The sequence below is a fragment of the Meles meles genome, chromosome 15, assembly GCF_922984935.1.
Source record: "Meles meles chromosome 15, mMelMel3.1 paternal haplotype, whole genome shotgun sequence".
NCBI lineage: Eukaryota > Metazoa > Chordata > Mammalia > Carnivora > Mustelidae > Meles > Meles meles.
Window position 1 is genome coordinate 40,290,481 of NC_060080.1, and position 18,500 is coordinate 40,308,980.

Below are 18,500 nucleotides of genomic sequence, written 5' to 3' on the forward strand. Positions count from 1 at the left end.
CCAACAGCAGGAATGAACAGTGAGTGCCCAGTACGGCACTATTCCTTGTGAGCATCGGCCGGCTATGCGATGGAGGCAGATGACATCATCTATTCTGGAGGCAGAGATCTGACCTCAGAGGACACAGGCCTAGCACTGAGTCCTGAGGAATCTCAACTTTTAACAGCCAGAGAGAGGAAGAGGAGTCAGCAAGGGACATCCTGAAGCTGTCAAAGAGGTAAAAGCAAACAGCGACAGCACTGACTTCCAGAAGTCAAGGGTGGCAGCCACAGACATGCAGGGTTCCTACCTCCCTTTAAGAGACCTCGCTCTGGGTGACTGACTGCCACCGGCAGCTGTGTCTTTACATCGCCCACATTTTCAGCCCTGCCACAGTGCTTGGGCTGAGGCCACACTTTCTCCAGGCTGGTCCTCATCAACAGCTGAGCTTGAAGAAAGCCATTACTGCTTGATTCTTCTCATCAGCAAGCTTTGCTCTGTGCCCCCCACTGGTCTGGCTGAGACTCTCAGAATTGTGCTGCAGTCCAAGATCCCTCCTGCCTGCCTTCCCTCACACGGCCCTGCACCTCAGCCTGAAGCCGCCGCCCACCTCCACACTTGTAGTTAAGCACAGGAATTTATTGCTTTAGTCAGATATTTTGTTACCTGGAGACAAAATGCATCCCAAATGACACACCACCCACAAGCTGACAATAGCCTAAGAGAAGGATATAAAACAAGAGGCTGGTTTAAAAACAGGAAAACATTTAATCCACTCCAATACACATCAGAAAATGAAATGAACCACAGGAAAAATGCCTATGATGGAAGAAGGACATTACTGGCTTCATGCTTATTCCTAGAACCCTGAGGCTCTGATACGGAGAAGACATTATCTTGTCCTTCAGATACTCCCAGAAGCCCAGAAAGAAATTACACACATCTGTTACAGAGTTCTGGCCTACTGAAGCTAGAGGGGAGCTAGACAGGAAGGAGAAAGGATCATTAATCTATAATCAACTGATCAGAGAACAGCTGGGTGACGGTGCAGAGCCATCCCAGGCGTGTGGGCCCCTCTGATGCCCTAGGGTGAATCTGAACCCACAAAACGGGTTAGCTCAGGGAATGTGCCAGTCAGCCCATGGTCAGCTATAGTTTTGGTATTATTATACCTTCAGCCAAAGTCCTGGGGGAGCAAAACCCAAAACTCCTTCAAGCCCCCTGCTGGTTGGTTTCATCATTATCTCGCCTCTTCCAAATCTGTAAGAAATGAATACAACAGACTTGTAGGAGCTGGCACTCAAACCACACGCATTTACCACGTACCTGTTCTACCCTAGGCGAGGGACAGCCCCTTGCTCCACATCCATATTTTGGCTGTCCCCTGACAAGAACCCCAACCTCCTTCAGAAAATACCCCTTTATTTGATTTTTATCTTTCTACCCATCCCCCTCTCCTTACCTTCTATGCCAAACTAGCTTTCTAAAAAAGAACACCTAGTGAAGACTAGACATAGACAAATAGAAAAAGTCATAGGCCACAGACAAAGTCACTAGAGTTATCTCTAGAATGGGAAGTGTCTCCATTCGTTTTTATGAAGCTATAGCTTTTTGACACCAGGGAACAAGGTCGTGAAAAGAGCAGGACGTGGTGTGGCGCTGCCTTTTCTACCGTCTTGGATCTCTGTGCTTTTTGCAGAACTTCCAACAGCCCTTGGTTGGGACAGAGCAGCCCAAGGTGTGCAAGCTCTGTGCCCCGGAGGAGCCCCTGTGAAGAGGACCCAGGGATACAACTGCTATTTTCAGTGGAACGCAAGTGGCAGTTATTAATTATGATGACTGTACTTTGGATTTGCTGCAACTTTTTTTATAGTAAGATACCAAATGCTTAATAAGGATGTTTTATTTAACCCACTAAGCAGATATCAAAGGGAGCATTTTAAAGAGAATTCCGCCTCTTTGAAAAATGGATCAAATTCTTGAATTTGATTTTAAGTATTATTTATTGTAAGTAAACTTACGGTGTGACAAGACAAAACAAAGCTATAGGTTTTTCTTCATCTCTGTCTTCCTTCTTTGCCAGGTACCAGGGCAGTTACAAAGAGAAACAGAGATACTCTGCTCCACAAGCTCTCAATCCAATAGAGAGAACATTAAAATACTAAGGTTGGTGCTCTGGTAAAGGCATGCAGAAAGCACTCGGAGGTCACAAAGAGCGCTAACTTGGCCTGGGATGCTAGGGAAAGCTTCAGAGCCAACTCCTAGTTAGGGTCCTGATGATTCTGGGCTCTCCCTCCTTAAAACCTCTGCAAAAGTAACCTGGCCACACATATAACCTCCTTGCTCATCCATAAACCTTCCACACTTCCCAGCCCTTCTCTTTTCTAGCAATCACCCCTGGGCTCTCAGGGCCATATAATTTGGCCCCATCTCACTCCTCCGAGCATCCCAACAGGTACCCAGCCTAACCAAGGGTTTAACTCCATCCCACTTCCTGCCTTCACCCACATCATTCCTCTCACTGGCCCCATACCCTCTCTGTTCAGCGCACACCAAGTTCGTGGCTAACCCACCTGAATGTAAGCCTCTGAAAGCGTGATCATCTGGGGAAGGATGTCAGTCACCTGCAGGTCTTGTAATTCATACCATTTGCCCGTCCCCTGCAAAAAGTATGAAGGGATGGGTTAGTGTGCTCCCTAAAACCAAAAGGTGTAGGAGAGGACTGCAGCAAAAAATGAGAAAAATCAGAATAGCCATTAGACCACCACTCGACAAGAGTCATAATTAAGAGGGTGCATGGCTTCTGCTTGGCATTATTTGATTTAAAGAGCTTTTGGGGTGCTGACTCTTGGTTTCTGCTCAGGTCATGATCTCCCGATGATGAGATCAAGCCCTGTGTTGGGCTCTGCACTTAGCACATAGTCTGTTTAGGATTCTCTCTGCACCCCTCCTCATCTCTCAAATAAATACATTTTCTTAAAAAAGATACAAATGAGCTGAACACACATTAAGCAGTTGGCATACTTTCTAGCACACAGTGAAATGCTGGATAAACAGAACTAGTTATTACACAGTCCCAGAAGACTCGTCAAATTAAAACAATCTGTGCTAATAATCTGTGTGATACCAAATATAACTTAAGTACATGTTTCATCCATTTTTAGCTTGAGACAAATTCAGAAGTGTTTTTAGCTAAAAGAAACCTTTAGAGCAGTGCTTCATAAACTTTAATTATATACTGGAGGGTCTTGTTTAAAATGCGGATTCTGATTCAGGAGGTTTGGGTGGGGCCTAAGATTCTGCATTCCTGGCAAGTTCTCCTGTATCAATGCTGCTAGCTGGAGAATGCCACTTCAGGTGGTAAGGCTCTAGTCTGGGACAGCGGTGCTCAACCTTAGCTGCACAGTGGAATCTCCTGGATAATTTAACACTATGCTGCCTGCTTCCCACCTCCAGATAATCTAATGCAATCTCTCAAGTCTGACTGACACCTTGAGCCAGATAATTCTTCATTATGGGGCTGCCTGGGCACTACAGGATATTTAGCAGCAGCCCCAACCTCTATTCCAGGTGAAACCCAACAGGCACAAATTACACTGTTCTAACCTAACTGGCTTGGAATGGCCCAGGTGTCAGGATTTAAAAATCTCCCCAAGTGAGTATAACATGCAGCCGAAATTGAGAACCACTGCCTGAAACTAACCACTGACGACTGACAGCTGTATTACTTGAAGAACAGCAAAGTCAAGGCCAAGACCGGGCAAACTGAAGAGAGCTGCCCACTGAAATGGCAAAGGCACAAGCACCATTTCTGCCACTCACGTGATGAAGCACATGGATCCGGTAGGAGCCCTCCGAGGGCTTGCCGTCATGGACAATGTTGGCAATGAGGTCGTACGTGGTATTCTTGTGCACTGCTTGTACTTCCTCAGACAGGTACTCTCTCAGATCCACATTTCTAGTGATGACGACAATAAAGCCACAAGATCAGACAAAGGCTATGGAGGTCAGGGAAACAGTCCTACATCAATGGATCACAGAGCTACTGAACCCTATTTCAAGAGCCCAGATCTAGGTAGGCCTGCAGAGCCTTAGAAGCCCAGGCTGGTGGAAATTCACATCATTTACCACAAGCATGAGACAAACTAGAAAGACTGGCTCTATGGGGAAAGCACACTAAAAAAGGGCGTCTGGCCATCAAAGATGCGGGGCCTCACGTCATTCAGATTAGAAGTGGAATGAGGGCTTCTGCCGCTTCAGAGATACATGGGAATCTAAGCAGGTTACAAAGCCTAAGGCTCTTTGAGGATATGAAAAGAGTGTCACCATCTCCTCTAAGATGGTAAGGATTAAGGCAGACATGACTAACATGCTGCCCTCTCTCGGAATACCATGGCCACAGTGTTCATTTGATGCTGGGTCCCTAGCCTCTGGCTATGGAAGGTCTGACCGCACGATTCTGTGAGTTGCCACTGTATACAATCATTTTCACAATTTCAACATGGCAAAATGGGCAAACGAGTAGCTTCAGCACGGAAGGGGAATTTACTCAAGGTAAAGAAGAAAAGCAGCTAGAACCAGGCCCTGGAGAAGCAGCTAGATCCAAGGGACCTGCATGACCTCTTTTCTGTTTCTGACACTGATTTTGTTTTTCCCCCTCTTTTGACAGCCCCATTTTCTCTTCTTTAGGTGACCCGCCCTGGCTACTCTATAGCTTCCCAATTTTTCAGTTCTGGTTGCCAAAAGAAACTACTGACTACGTTCCTGCAACTGGGACTGCAAAATATCTATTTTATTTTGAATACCTTAACATTCCCTTTCAAATACAGAGAAGCACGCTTGAATTGGAATAAATCTCCTTTCGTGTTTTATGTGTTGGATTCTAACCATCAGTTGAAGCATAAACGTATATACCAGTTACTGCAAAAACAAGTGCTATAGTAAATGTCAACTATGAAAATGGGACAAAGACAATTGTGATGAAATTTCCTACAGTTAAAACTATACAACAGAAACAGAGTGACCGTGCACATGCATAAGAGAGTTTATCATATTTCTAATCTCTCTAGAACTGACATGCCATCTCATGTACTACCACTCAAGACATGAACTCCAATAATGTCATCCATGAAGGAGTCACAGGAAATGCTAACAGCAGTCATGGCCATGGTCACTTCCAGATGGATATCTCCCTCTGAATTATAGACTGTGAATACATTACCTGTCCAAAAATACAAAAACTCTTCTATGTAAACCATGTAGTAATAAACACGTAACTTTGTTCTAATTACATCAGGGAGATTTCTACGTGTTAGGAATAGCTATTTATTTCTGCAGATAACAGAGTACCATATAGATTGCAAGGCAACATTTATTGTTAAAGATAATCTGGACAGGAGTTGAAGGAAATCCATGTGAGTTCCAGAGTTCCCCTCTGCTTTAACAACAGCTGTCCAGACTTGTTTATTCGAACAAGTCCTAGAGAATCTTCAGGAGTATTAATACTCATGTTTTCATGACTAAACCAAAACCATTTAGTGATAAAAGGGAATGAATACATGTTAAATCATTTTGTTTTACAAAATAGCCAAAGGCTCCCACTACACTCTTCTCCCAATCAGAACAGTCCAATTCAGAGAACACCTACCTAGCTGAAAGTGCAGCTCTAATCCTGTGCTCCAGAAACCCTTCCCCCGGATGAGCAAAGGGCACCTAATCACTGCAAGTGCGATTAGTCTCTAATAAAAAGATGTATTATGAATAAAACACAGAAGAAAAATTATGTAGGAAAAGATTCCTTTTCGAAAAGTGGAGACTTCAGGGGCGCCTGGGTGGCTCAGTCGGTTGAGCATCTGACTCTTGGTTTTGGCTCAAGTCATGATCTCATGGGTCATGAGGAGCCCACATCAGGCTCCTTGCTCAGTGTGCAGTCTGCTTGGGATTCTTTCCCTCTTCCTCTCCCTCCCCCTCTGCCCCTCTTCCCGCTCGCACATGTGCTTGCTCAATCACTCTCTTTCTCGCCTATATACTCTCTCTCTAAAATAAATAAATCTTTAAAAAAAAAAAAAAAGAGAGAGTGGAGACTTTAGCTAATCTAGAACCATATTACTCCAAAAGTAATTATAGTGCACAAAGCATTTAAAATGCAGGTTTCCGGAATTCGTCTAGCTAGTCCGGATGACAAGCTAAGAATTAATCTTTTTCTCAACTTCTCCAAAGTCAGCTTTCCAAAGAACAAACTAATGAAGTCAGTTACCAAAACCTAAATGCAACAAGTAGCCCAAATAAACATACTCCAGGTGCAACATAAAAGAAACCAACGAGACTCACTGGGGTGCCTGGGTGGCTCAGTGGATTAAGCCGCTGCCTTCGGCTCAGGTCATGATCTCAGGGTCCTGAGATCGAGCCCCACGTCGGGCTCTCTGCTCTGCAGGGAGCCTGCTTCCTCCTCTCTCTCTGCCTGCCTCTCTGCCTACTTGTGATCTCCCTCTCTGTCAAATAAATAAAATCTTAAAAAAAAAAAAAAAGAAACCAACGAGAGAGGCCATTTCTGTGGTGACTGAGCAGGAACTATCATCGATGCATAGTCCTCCTTCCTCCGGAACTGCCCTCCAGTCAAGAGCACTCCCTCCTCCCAGGAACACACTAGTGACTGTGGCAATTCACAAGAGTCCAGTTCTGAAAGAGAACCCCACTACATGGACTTCCAAGGAAAGGTTCTCTGTGGTCTCACTCAAGGTAGCACAGAGCTGGCTTTCATGTCCCCTAATTTCACTCTGTTCCACAGACAAGATGCTAGTGAAGAACAGGAAAGAAAGTGTGGGAAAAGCAAGTAAGAGATTCTCCTGTAATGCTAACTACAAAGGTGTCCTCTCCTCACCCCCTCAACTGTTCTGATCATGAAAACAGGAAAAATAAAATGTTAATCTTGGAAGGACCCTGAGGGTTCCCTAGTCCAAGCCTCTCATTTTATCCATGTCAGAATAACTCCAGAAGATATGCCAACAACCTGCCCAAAGTCACACAGCTAGAATAGCACAGCACTCAGGCCTCTTTACTTTCAGATACCACCCTCTTAAACACTACCCAGAATTAAGAATGGGAACCATTCAAAGGAGAAAACTGGCAGTGCTGGTGTGGTTTGGGCAACTGAGAAATGGAGAGGGATGGAGAGAGAGGGGAAGGAAGGGATGAGCATTTACACATTACAGCTCCCAAACTACTCTGTGAGAGTTTAGGGGGAAAAAACACAACAGACAAAAAATCTTACTGAGCTAAACATCAAGTTAATCCCATCACAGATCCACCCAAATCCTTCTTGACAAGAAGCTGCCTTGGGGTTCCACTCTCACCTAAACGCCAGCAAAGAGACCATCACTCCTCCTGCCAGTCCTACCATCAGGTTTCTCCATGTTCTCAGAGACATCTTCTTCAGAGCATGAAAAACCGTGTCTCCTAAGAACTGAAAACCAACTGTCTACCCCCAAAAACAGGAGCTGAGTTAGAAAGTAGTAAAATGAAAGCATCTGGTACAACTCCTCCAAATTTACATTAAAACATTCATAGAAGTTCATAAATAGACAACTACATGATAAACTAAAAATAAGGCCATATATCAAAATTTATCTTTCTCACCAATAGGCAAGACAAAGATGGCAAGACAAATGTGGAACCTCCCCATTGTCTGTGCCTAACTACAGATGCAAAGACCGGCAAACAGACGAAAAGACCCTAACTGCTCGGGATCACCTTTGAAGCCAGGCAGAATCCTACCTGCTCTGCCCTACTTCCATCAACTGTTTTTCCTACAGTGAAAGACTACCCTGCCCAGCAAGCAACAGGAGAAAAGGTAAAAGGACTGCCTCAAGGTAAACTTCTAACTTTGAATCCCTGAAATATTTGTATCCCTCCAACAACCCTTAACTAACATAGTATAGGTAGGCTCTGTTCCCAGCAACCTCTAAGACAGTCCCAAATGATTAACAATACAAAAATATGAAAAGAGATTCAGGCTCACTCCCCCTAAGAGGAAGTGAAGCAGGTTAATACTCACGTAATGGGGAAGTTGACAATAGTTGGATTCTTCTCCACAAAGAAATTGTTTTTAGTGAATCTCTTAATACAGAAGATGAGATATGGAGGCAGCTTGGTAAGCTGGAAGCGTTTTAGAAAGTTCTCCTTGTAGGTCTTATATTCCTAGACAAAGTGAGAAGGAAATTATCAAATTAGTGCTGGAGTATTGAGGTAGGGGTGTGAGTTTTGTTTTGGTTGGATTTTTAAATATAATTCTGCCTTGCACTTAAGAATTCAGAAGACGGGGCACCTGGGTGGCTCAGATGGTTAAGCGTCTGCCTTCAGCTTGGGTCATGGTCCCGGGGTCCCATGATTGATCCCCTCTTGGGCTTCCAGCTCAGCAGGGAGTCTGCTTCCCCCTCTGTCATTCCCTGCTGCTCCTGTACTCTCTCTTGCTCTCACTCTCCCTCTCTCAAATAAATAAATAATCTTAAACAAACAAAAAAAAGAATTCAGAAGACACCTGGTCCCTGAAGCCATGTGAAGGCTTAGGGACAGCCATTAACACTGCCTAAAAGACAACCTGCAGGCCGTGTTTATGCCGGCACCTGAGCACACTGCTGAACTCCACCTACAGCAATGTGGTTATCTGTTTCTACAGGGAAAACAAAAATGTCAGATGAAAAAGAGGTTTGTTAAAAACTACAGAATTAAAACCACAAAAATCTTGGGATGCCCGGGTGGCCCAGTAGGCTAAGTGTCTGCTTTCAGCTCAGGTCATGCTCCCCAATATCGGGCTCCCTGCTCTGTGTGGACTCTGCTTCTCCCTCCCCCTCTGTCCCTTCCCCAACGCATGCTGTCACTCTACCTCTCTCTCAAATATACAAAGAAAATCTTTTCAAAAAATTAAAATGAAATAAAACCACAAAAGTCTCACTGAATTCAAAATAGGGAAGACCCTCCTGACCACAAGAGGTACACACCCACAGAACAAGTAATTCGTTTTTTGTTTTTTTTTTAAGATTTTATTTATTTGACAGAGAGAGATCACAAGTAGGCAGAGAGATGGGCAGAGAGAGGAGGAAGCAGGCTCCCTGCTGAGCAGACAGCCCGATTCGGGACTCGATCCCAGGACCCTGAGACCATGACCTGAGCTGGAAGCAGAGGATTAACCCACTGAGCCACCCAGGTGCCCCAGAATGAGTACTTCTGAAGCAGTGAGGGGCTCTGCACTACTGAGGGTACCCCAGCAGATGTAAGAGATAAAACTACAGAAGTCTTAGAAGAAAACATAAGGGTAAATTTTCACGATCTGGGATTTGACAATGGATTCTTACGTACGAAAACAAAAGCATACACTTCAAAAGAACATCTAGACAGTAATTCACCAAACTTAAAACTTCTGTGCTTCAAACGATACCATCAAGAGAGTGAAGATGCAGTCTACAGAAGAGGAGAAAATGTTTGCAAAATCAGATATCTGATAAAGGACTGGAATCTAGATTATATAAAGCACTCCTACAACTCAAAAATAAAAAGATAACCCAGTTAAAATATATCCAAAGGACCTGAACAGTTCTCTAAAGGTCCAACAAGCACATGAAAAGATACTTAACAGCATTAGTCACCAGGGAAATATAGCTCAAAAGCGCACTATGCTACTATGGCACACAGATTAGGGTGCCTCTCACCCAGAACACGAACAGTACCGAGTGACAGTGAAGACGCAGACAAAGTGGAACACGCATACACTGCTGACGGGGACACAACACGGTACAGCTGCCTCGGAAAACAGCCCGGCAGCTCCTCACTTGGCTAAATGGAAGAGTGACCACAGCCCAGCAATTCCGCTTCGTAATTACCACCCAAGAGAAATGAAAATGCATTCACAGAACAGCCTGTAGACTACTATCTATGGCAGCGTGATTCACAGTAGCCAAAAGGCAGCAACAATCCCCAATGTCTATCAGCTGATGACTGGATAAAAATACGGTGTGACCACACAATGGGGTATTATTCGGCCACAAAAATGAAGGAGTGACACATGCTACAACACGGATGAACACTGGAAACATTTCACTAAGTGAAAGAAGCAAATCACAGAAGACCACATATTACAAGCTTCCACTTAGATGAAACGTCCAGAATAGACAAATCCTGAAAGACAGAAAGTAGATTAGAAGCTGCCTACAGCTGGGGGAGATGGGGCTGAGAAGGTAACTAAAGGGCGATGAAAACATGAATGATGAAAGTGTTCTAAAACTGACTCTGTGGACAGAGTAAAAACCATCCAGTTATAAACTTTAAATGGGCTCACTGTCTGGTATGTGAGTTTTATCACAATAAAGTGGTTATTATCTTTTTTTAAATCAAGTTCCCCGTCACATGATGAGAAACCTAAGAACGGTGGAAAAATAAGCTTTCCATCTCTACTGCACACATCACAGGCACACCTTTCTGGTAAATTTTTGATCATCGATAGGTATAAGCACTACTGGAAAAAGTATCTTTTTGTTGGATCAAGTAACTTCTGTGTGGCTGAAATAACATACTGTACTGAAAGCAAAAAAAAATTTCCTTAAGGTTTTAATTTTTTTTTTTTAATTTATTCATTTGAGAGAGAGCATGAAAGAGTGAGCCAGAGCATGAGCGGGGCGGGGGGTGTCAGAGAGAAAAGCGGACTCCGCACTGAGCAGGGAGCCCAACTCAGAGCTCAATCCCAGGATCCTGAGATCACGACCTGGGCGGAAAGTAGACGCTTAACCGACTGAGCCACACAGATGCCCCTAAGGGTTTTTAAGTAAGCTCTACACCAAACATGGGGTTCACACTCACAACTCCGAGATCAAGAGTTGCATGTTCCCCTGCCTGAACCAGCCAGGCACCCTCCCTTCACCTCGGCCTCCCCCCGAAAATGTTTTTAATCAGGTAAATGCTAAGAAATTTCACTGCCTACATCTGAATCTGTAAACAAGGGGACACAAGAAGCATTCATTTTAATCATCTCAGACTACGGAAGGACTTAACAAATAAATGATTATCACAGCCTAACATTTTCTGGAGCTCAGAAGCTCCAGAAAACGGAGGGGAAGAATTTCACCATGGACAGCAGTACCACAATCAGACAGCAAGGAACAATTTAACTATACATCACATTGTAACAGCACTGCTGATCAATTTCATTAGTTTTAAAGTTTTGCTTGCATAACTTAGAAATGTGTTATAATTTCATACTTGCTTAAAAGCTATAGGTATAATGAGCTTATAGGTATAATGAGCTTACACCAAAGTTTACATTTATACCAATTCAAGTATTATTATAGTAAAAATAAATGCAAATCAATACTGACGACTCAAGGGAATCTTAATATTACTTAAGTTTGAACAAACAGAGATAACAGGGACCAAGAATGGCATGACTGAAAAAGCCAGATGAAAAATCAGAGTTTAGATTCTCAGCTCTGTCACTTTAAACCATAAAATATAGAAACTGAGCTACTCGAACCCTAAGGTCTCTCTTTCACCTCCCTAAAATGAAACAAGTCTAAATAGATTAGACATCTTAGGTATCACTGTACCAATCTCTGTGTGTGTGTGTGTGTGTGTGTGTGTGTGTGAGTGAGAGAGAGAGAGAGAGAGACAGGCAGCTGCCACTGTCCATGGATATCCAGGGCTTGTGCAAAATAAACTTGTTTACAGTACCTGACAATGGACTTGGACATTGGATGGAAACAGTGATAGAGGTCAGGGGAGGCATGTTTTAGAGTGCTGGAGTAGCTGCCTAGTTCACAATTCAGCCTTTTCAAGGAAAAGACCCTGTTCACCGGGTCCTTGAACAGAAAGGAAACCTGATTCAAGAGGGCCTTTCGACTCCCTCCAGGGAACCTAGAGTAGCATGGCAGACGCTGGGTCTTGGAAATAAGGTAACAGCAGTCTGTACAAGAGATAATCAACAGGCCGCCACTTCTGACAAGCCCCTCGCTCTCATTCCGTCCTTCCCAAGTCCTGCTCAGTTCAAGTCTCCCTAAGATCCTAAGGAGATGCTTACCAATAATGTTTTTCTTTTAATGAGCTTTTCATTGGTATTTAGTATCTGAAAACAAGAGACTCTTAGCTAATGAAGAGAAAAGGCAGAAAGGGTTTGGAAGGAGACATTAAGTTAAAAAAATTCTCCCAGTAAAAAACCAAAAGGATTAAAATTTGTCTAGCATGAAGAAAGGAATTAAACCAAGAAACAGTTAATTCAGTAGATAAAAAGACACTTTTAACTTCATAAGAAGTAATATTACAGGGGCGCCTGGTGGTCAGTCAGTTAAGTGACCAGGTCTTGATTTTGGCTCAGGTCATGATCTCAGGGTCCTAGGATTGAGCCCTGCACTGGGTTCCATGCTCAGCGAGCAGTCTGCTTTTCCCTCTCCCTCTGCCACTCCCCCAACCTGCTCATGCTCTAATAAATAAATATAACATAAAAAAAAAAAAAAAAAAGAGTCATGTACAGTTCTTAACAAGACTTACCATCTCCAGGAACCACTGTTCCCTCTGCTCCTCCCCACCCCTCACGCAGCTTGCGGGCCTGAATATACATGCGCACGCATGCGCGTGCGCTCTCTCTCTCTCAAATAAATAGTCAATCTTAAAAAAGAAAAGTAATGTGACAGTAAGAATAAATGATTTCATTTTATTTATATTTTAGCTCTATTTTTTCCACTTTAATACTGACACTACATTTTTTTAAAAGATTTTGACAGAGAGAGAGAGAGATCAAAAGTAGGCAGAGAGGCAGGCAGAGGGGTGGGGAAGCAGGCTCCCTACAGAGCAGAGAGCCCAATGTGGGGCTCGATCCCAGGACCCTGAGATCATGGCTTGAGCTGAACGCAAAGGCTTAACCCACTGAGCCACCCAGGCCCCCTTGACACTGTATTTTTTAAAAGATGGGAGTTTTTCCTACTTTTCTGAGTTTATACTGTCCTAAATGGCCTCTCCTTTCTCCAACCTACCCAGAGGCAGATGGTTTAAAGGAGCATAAGAGAAGTACAAGAGAGGGCAGAGCAAATCAAGTTAAGAGTTGGGGTGACCAGCTAGAAGCAACAACAGAGTCTGGGAGGCTCACGACAGACAATATGCTCTATGGTAAATGCATTCCACACATGTGATGACTTTAAAGTATAAAAAGAAACTCAGAACGTCAAGAGAGAAAGAAGCATCAGCAGGGGAGCTGTGCAAATGGGCTACCTTCTCTGTGATGCCGTTGAACTTGGCCAGGATATTGAAGAGCGGCACCTGAGGGATGATGAGCTGCTCCTTCTCGTCCTTGTAGAGGGGAGCAGTAGGGAGATCCAGCGTCAGGTACATGAAGGTGGACTCCACCATTGTCTCCTGGTACTCGTCATTATGCAGCAGCTGCTCTTTTTCTTCTGCTGGCTAGAGATGAGGGAGAGGAGAAAGGAGGGAAGGACTGTGAGCAGTACAGAGACTACCACACACACACACACACACACACACACACGGAAAGAAACCATGTTTTTTTATATTTACTTCATTTTGTTTGAACTGAATGAAGAGGGGGCCCGAGAGACTGGGCATTTCATGGGCGGCAGCAGCGTCACTTGCTCAGGGTAATGCAAAAACTGATGGGTTTCCATCTTCAGAGAGATTTTATTTAAATACCAGACTATTTAAAACGTTTTTAGATGACCTAGAAAGCTCACCTGAGCTTTCTGAAAAATCAGGCCAGCACCACCCAGTGCCCAGCACACCCTCCCGTAACTCCCACACTTTGCACACTGGCATAACAGGAGCCTAAGGAAACTGTCCCTTGGCCAGTGCTTCATAGCACCTCATCCTGGGGCAGAGGCCTTGATAGATCTCTAAGCCTCTCTTTGTCCAAGAGTCGGGTTTGACCCACTCACCAGATCAGGGTGAGGAAGCTTTTTAGTGAAGATCCTCATGGACCCCTGGAAAACATCAGTCACAATAGCTGTACAAACAGAGATCAAAATGTAAATTCTGTCAGATTGGAAAAGTGTTTCCAAAATACAGTCCTAACTTCTAAATTTCTGAAATAAACCAGCATCTTCCAGCATAAGACCCAAAGGTCTCACTAAACACAGAAATACCTTTATAACATATACTGCCACAGTACCTCCATTATTATTTGTGTAAATAATTATTTTATGTCTGTCTTCTCCAGAAGATGCCCTTTGACCCTCCAGCACAGGGCCTGGCCCATAAGAGAAAAATTAAGTGTGCCTGAAATGAATGAATGATTTATAAAGCCTAGAGACTTATGAATCACACAGAATTCACAAACAAGACAAGTCCAAAGAATTTCCGATAACCATATGCTATGTGCAAAGAGAGAGTCCACCTTGCGCTAGACATGACAGAAACAAGCAGACTGAGGGACGGAGCCAAAGAGAACCAAAGGAAAGAGAGAAAGCACAACAGGGTTCTAGAATCCTGAAAGGACATGAGTTACAGAACTCAGAGGCTGTGCACAGCTTGAAGACATCTGGTAGAGAACAGCACCAGCACACAATTCCACAGGAGTAAACACCAACACCAGCAGAACAGAGAAAAAGGACAAGAAAAAAACTGCATTCGGTCTCCAAAATCATTCATCTAGCTCAGCAGTCTCTAAGCTGAGAGTTTTTTCTGGCATTCGAGAAAACCAACTACTGATATGCAAACATGGATGTTAAGGGACACAGGACTTGAACCAAGAACCTGTATGGACCCAGCCTCTCAATTCCCCAAGTACAGGCCCAGGGGAACAAACTAGCTTTCACTCTGCTCGACCAGTTAACTGAGAAGCCAGGCGAACACTCAGTGAGCTCCTGCACTACCAGACCAGCAGCTCATAACATGCTGCCCAGACCCTCAGTGTGGAACTGGGTCAGGGTTTGCAGACCACAATTCTATCCATTTCCATGTATTAAGCGTGTCACTGGATTAACCATATCTAATTATTTTTAATGGGGAAGAATCTATTCAGGAATAGAATCTAGTTCGTGTGTACATAAACACTACCCTAACACAAAAAAATCAACAGTTAAGGATAGGAAGTTGCAGAGTACCTGTAAAAGGAAACAAACAAAAAAAGAGTTCTCTTTTATAAAAGAACATGACATACTTTTCTTTTTCTTCTTTGTGCCCCCCAGCGCTGAGTGTAGAGCATTCAGAAACCAGGACAGAAAGTCAACTCCATCCCCTGGAAAAGAAAGAACGGTGGAGCATGTCAAAGCTGGAAATCAGTTTAACCCAAACCATGCCCTGGTTGGTATGACGCCACACTCCTGGTTTTCCTCCTTCCTTTCAGGCCACACCATCTGGTCCCCGGGGCATCCTCTTCTATTTGGCCTTTAAATGCTGGCACTCCTCATGATCAAGCTCTTAGTCTTCCAATCTCTACTCTCTCCCTGGTCTCTCTGACCCAACCAGGACATTCGATTATCAGCTCACTTCAAACCTCTCAACATCCACCAAAAGCCAGTATTGAATGTCCTCTCTAAATCACTCCTCAGCTAGAATCATATTTTTTAAAACATGAGTCTGATGTCACATCTTGGCTTAAAAGCCTTCACTGACTCCCCACTGCTGTCAGGATATAACCCAACCTCCTTCTAGTGGCATAAACCCAATGATCCAGTCCCTCCCACCTCCGCCCTCACACTGTCCCCTGGACTCCAAGCGCCTGGCTACTGGCAGTCTTCCGTCTGTCCCAGGGACGTCTGCACTGCTGGCAGTATCCTCTCTACCTGGAGTGCCCAGCCCCAACCAATCTCCACAGTGCCTGAAACTCAACTAACTCTTCTTCCGTCCCGACCCCAGCCGACCACCAGTGTGCTCAGAGGGGGCTCCTTGTTCCACGCTCCCTCCCAGAGCATACTTCACTTCCTCTACCATAGCACTCACACCCTGCAGTCGCCTTTTTACACACTGATCTTCTCCACTAGAATGGGAGCTCCTGGAAGAAAACAACTGTGCTGCTTATCCCCGTAGCTCTAAAACCTACTAGAGCAGCAGGAAGCCGTGGTGAATACACGGACAGGAGGCAAGAGGACACTGCCTGAGATCCAGGTGCTAAGAGCTCCAAAGTGTCCACTGTACTCATATGGCAGTAACTACTGAGTGGGACTTAGAGGGATGAAAAGAGTCAGAATAAGTCATCAGAATATCTGGTCTGCAACATGACAAATTGAGAAGCAAAGGTAACAAGCCCTTCAGGATTAGTGCCTTTCCCAGCCTCCTAGTTTTTCCCAGAACCATATGGTTTAGTTTACCAAATAAGACAGCCTTTCTATCCAGCTGAGGTCTCAACTCTGAGCAGGGGAGGCTGATGAAAGAGGAGTGAGGAAATCAATCACACTATCAACTAAACACTCATCCAGTTAGTATAAGGTTCACTGCAAGCACAAGTAAATTTGTTCATCAAACTGGTTTTGTTGCCCTATCATAAGAAAAGATGAATGGGGGTGCCTGGGTGGCTCAGTTATTAAGTGTCTGCCTTTGGCTCAAGTCATGATCCCAGCGTCCTGGGGCTGAGCCCCATATCGGAATCCCCACTCAGCGGGGTGTCTGCTTCTCCCTCTCCAGCTCCCCTGTGCTTGTTTTCCCTCTCTCACGATTGGTCATAAAGAAATAAAATCTTAAAAAAAGAAAGAAAGAAAGAAAGAAAGAAAAGATAAATGACTCATTCCTTACCCTGCTTGGTGATTTGGAAGGTCTTCTTGCTGCAAAGGACAACAGCTTGCAGCATCTCATGGGGAGAGACATGTGCCTTGAAATTTCGAGGGTTCCAGAGCTTTCTCATCAGTTCTCCAAAACGCTGGACCAACAGGAACATGATATCCCCTGGAGGACGCTTTATGTTCTTATAATTGTCTTCTTCCAGGAAGTAGTTCCGGAGAGGAGGAACATTAGACAAAGCCTGGAAGTCAAATACTCCAATTAATCCAGAGCCCCTGGGCCTAACCCTGGGGACAAGCTCTTCTACTAGAACTGGGCCTGTAATGGCCTTCAGGAGTCAGAAGGAAATGCTCAGGATTAAAGTTCAAGTTATAGAAACATCCTCTGTACTAAGTTTCAAATAAAGTCCAGTTCTGCAGACACTATACTGACATAGACATGACGAACTTTTGTTTTAAGTTTTCTTTTTGAATCTGACCTTTTATTTTTTAAGATTTTATTTTTTATTTGTCAGAAAGGTGGGGAAGCACATAAGCAGCAGGAGTGGCAGGCAGAGGGAGAAGCAGACTCCCCAGTGAGCAAGGAACCTGCTGCAGGACTCAATCCCAGAACTCTGGGATCATGACCCGAGTCAAAGGCACTCAACTGACTGAGACACCCACACATCTCAAGATTTTACTTTTTTTTAAGCAATCTCAACCCCTAACATGGAACTCAAACTCACAATCCCAAGATCCAGGGTCACATGCTCCACCAATTAAGCCAGCCAGGTGCCTCAAGGAAGTTTAAAAAAAAAAAAAAGTATTCAAGTCCCTATCCACTGATCAACTTTTTTTTTTTTTTTTAAGATTTTAATTCCCAGACTCTTAATCGACTGGCCACCAAGGTGCCCACACTGACCAACTTTCTTAAAAATAGTATCTTTTATTTACTCTAATTAGGCCCGCAACTATGTTAAAATTTGGTGTTTTCCCCAAAATGTGGTATTTATGGAGAGAAGGATAATAAATATAAACAAAATGAAAGAAAAATGAATTATACATATAAATGACACAAAATGAATATGTATAAAAAAATGATTAATTCTATTAGGATTGAAGGGTGCTTGGGTGGCTCAGTCAGTTAAGCATCTGCCTTCAGCTCAGGTCATGATCCCGGGGTCCCAATATCAAGCCCCACATTGGGCTCCCTGCGCAGTGGGGAGCCAGCTTCTCCCTCTCTCTCTACTCCTCCCCCCAGCTAGATGCTTGCTCTCTCTCTCTCTCAAATAAATAAATCTTAAAAAAAAATTTTGTTAGGGTTGAAGTGGTCAAAAGATTTAGGAAAACAAAAATACATTTTACCTCACTAAGCAAAAAGATAGTCTAGCCATGTCGGTTCAGGAAGAAATATGTGCTCATTAGTGTGAGCTACAAAACTGGGAGAAACTATTTCTGACCACAGAACAGACCCTAAATAAATGCAGTTTCTCCACAGGCCCCTCCTGATGGGTTTGTGAATCCTTACCAACACTGTGCTTAATAGAAGCACCACTTTCTCTGGTGAGGTAATCCACTTAGAAAGGAGGATTGAGGTTTCTGCTAAACACAGTAAACCCAAGCATCTTCAAGGAAGGCAACTCAGGGCACAGGGAGCACCACAACAACAGACATGATTAGGAAAGCCCCTACAAGTTTAGCTCAGCTAAACAAGGACTTCATGCTTAAGAGAATAATTATTTAAAAAATGAGTTACTGGGGCACCTGGGTGGCTCAGTCGTTAAGCGTCTGCCTTCAGCTCATGTCATGATCCCAGGTTGCTGGGACTGAGCCCCACATCAG

General features: G+C 44.0%; 1 protein-coding gene across 1 annotated transcript in view; it reads right to left on the bottom strand.

Moving 5' to 3' along the window:
* Positions 1-727: 727 nt before the first annotated feature.
* USP39 (ubiquitin specific peptidase 39) overlaps positions 728-18,500 on the bottom strand; it is a 28,095-nt gene continuing 10,322 nt past the window's right edge. The window contains exons 6-13 of the mRNA XM_045978947.1: positions 16,696-16,921; positions 15,125-15,202; positions 13,902-13,969; positions 13,225-13,413; positions 8,033-8,175; positions 3,802-3,937; positions 2,553-2,639; positions 728-1,239 (exon numbers count right to left, since the gene is read on the bottom strand). Coding sequence (XP_045834903.1) covers positions 1,192-1,239; positions 2,553-2,639; positions 3,802-3,937; positions 8,033-8,175; positions 13,225-13,413; positions 13,902-13,969; positions 15,125-15,202; positions 16,696-16,921 — 975 coding nt within the window. The 3' untranslated portion in view covers positions 728-1,191. The remainder of the gene's footprint in view (positions 1,240-2,552; positions 2,640-3,801; positions 3,938-8,032; positions 8,176-13,224; positions 13,414-13,901; positions 13,970-15,124; positions 15,203-16,695; positions 16,922-18,500) is intronic.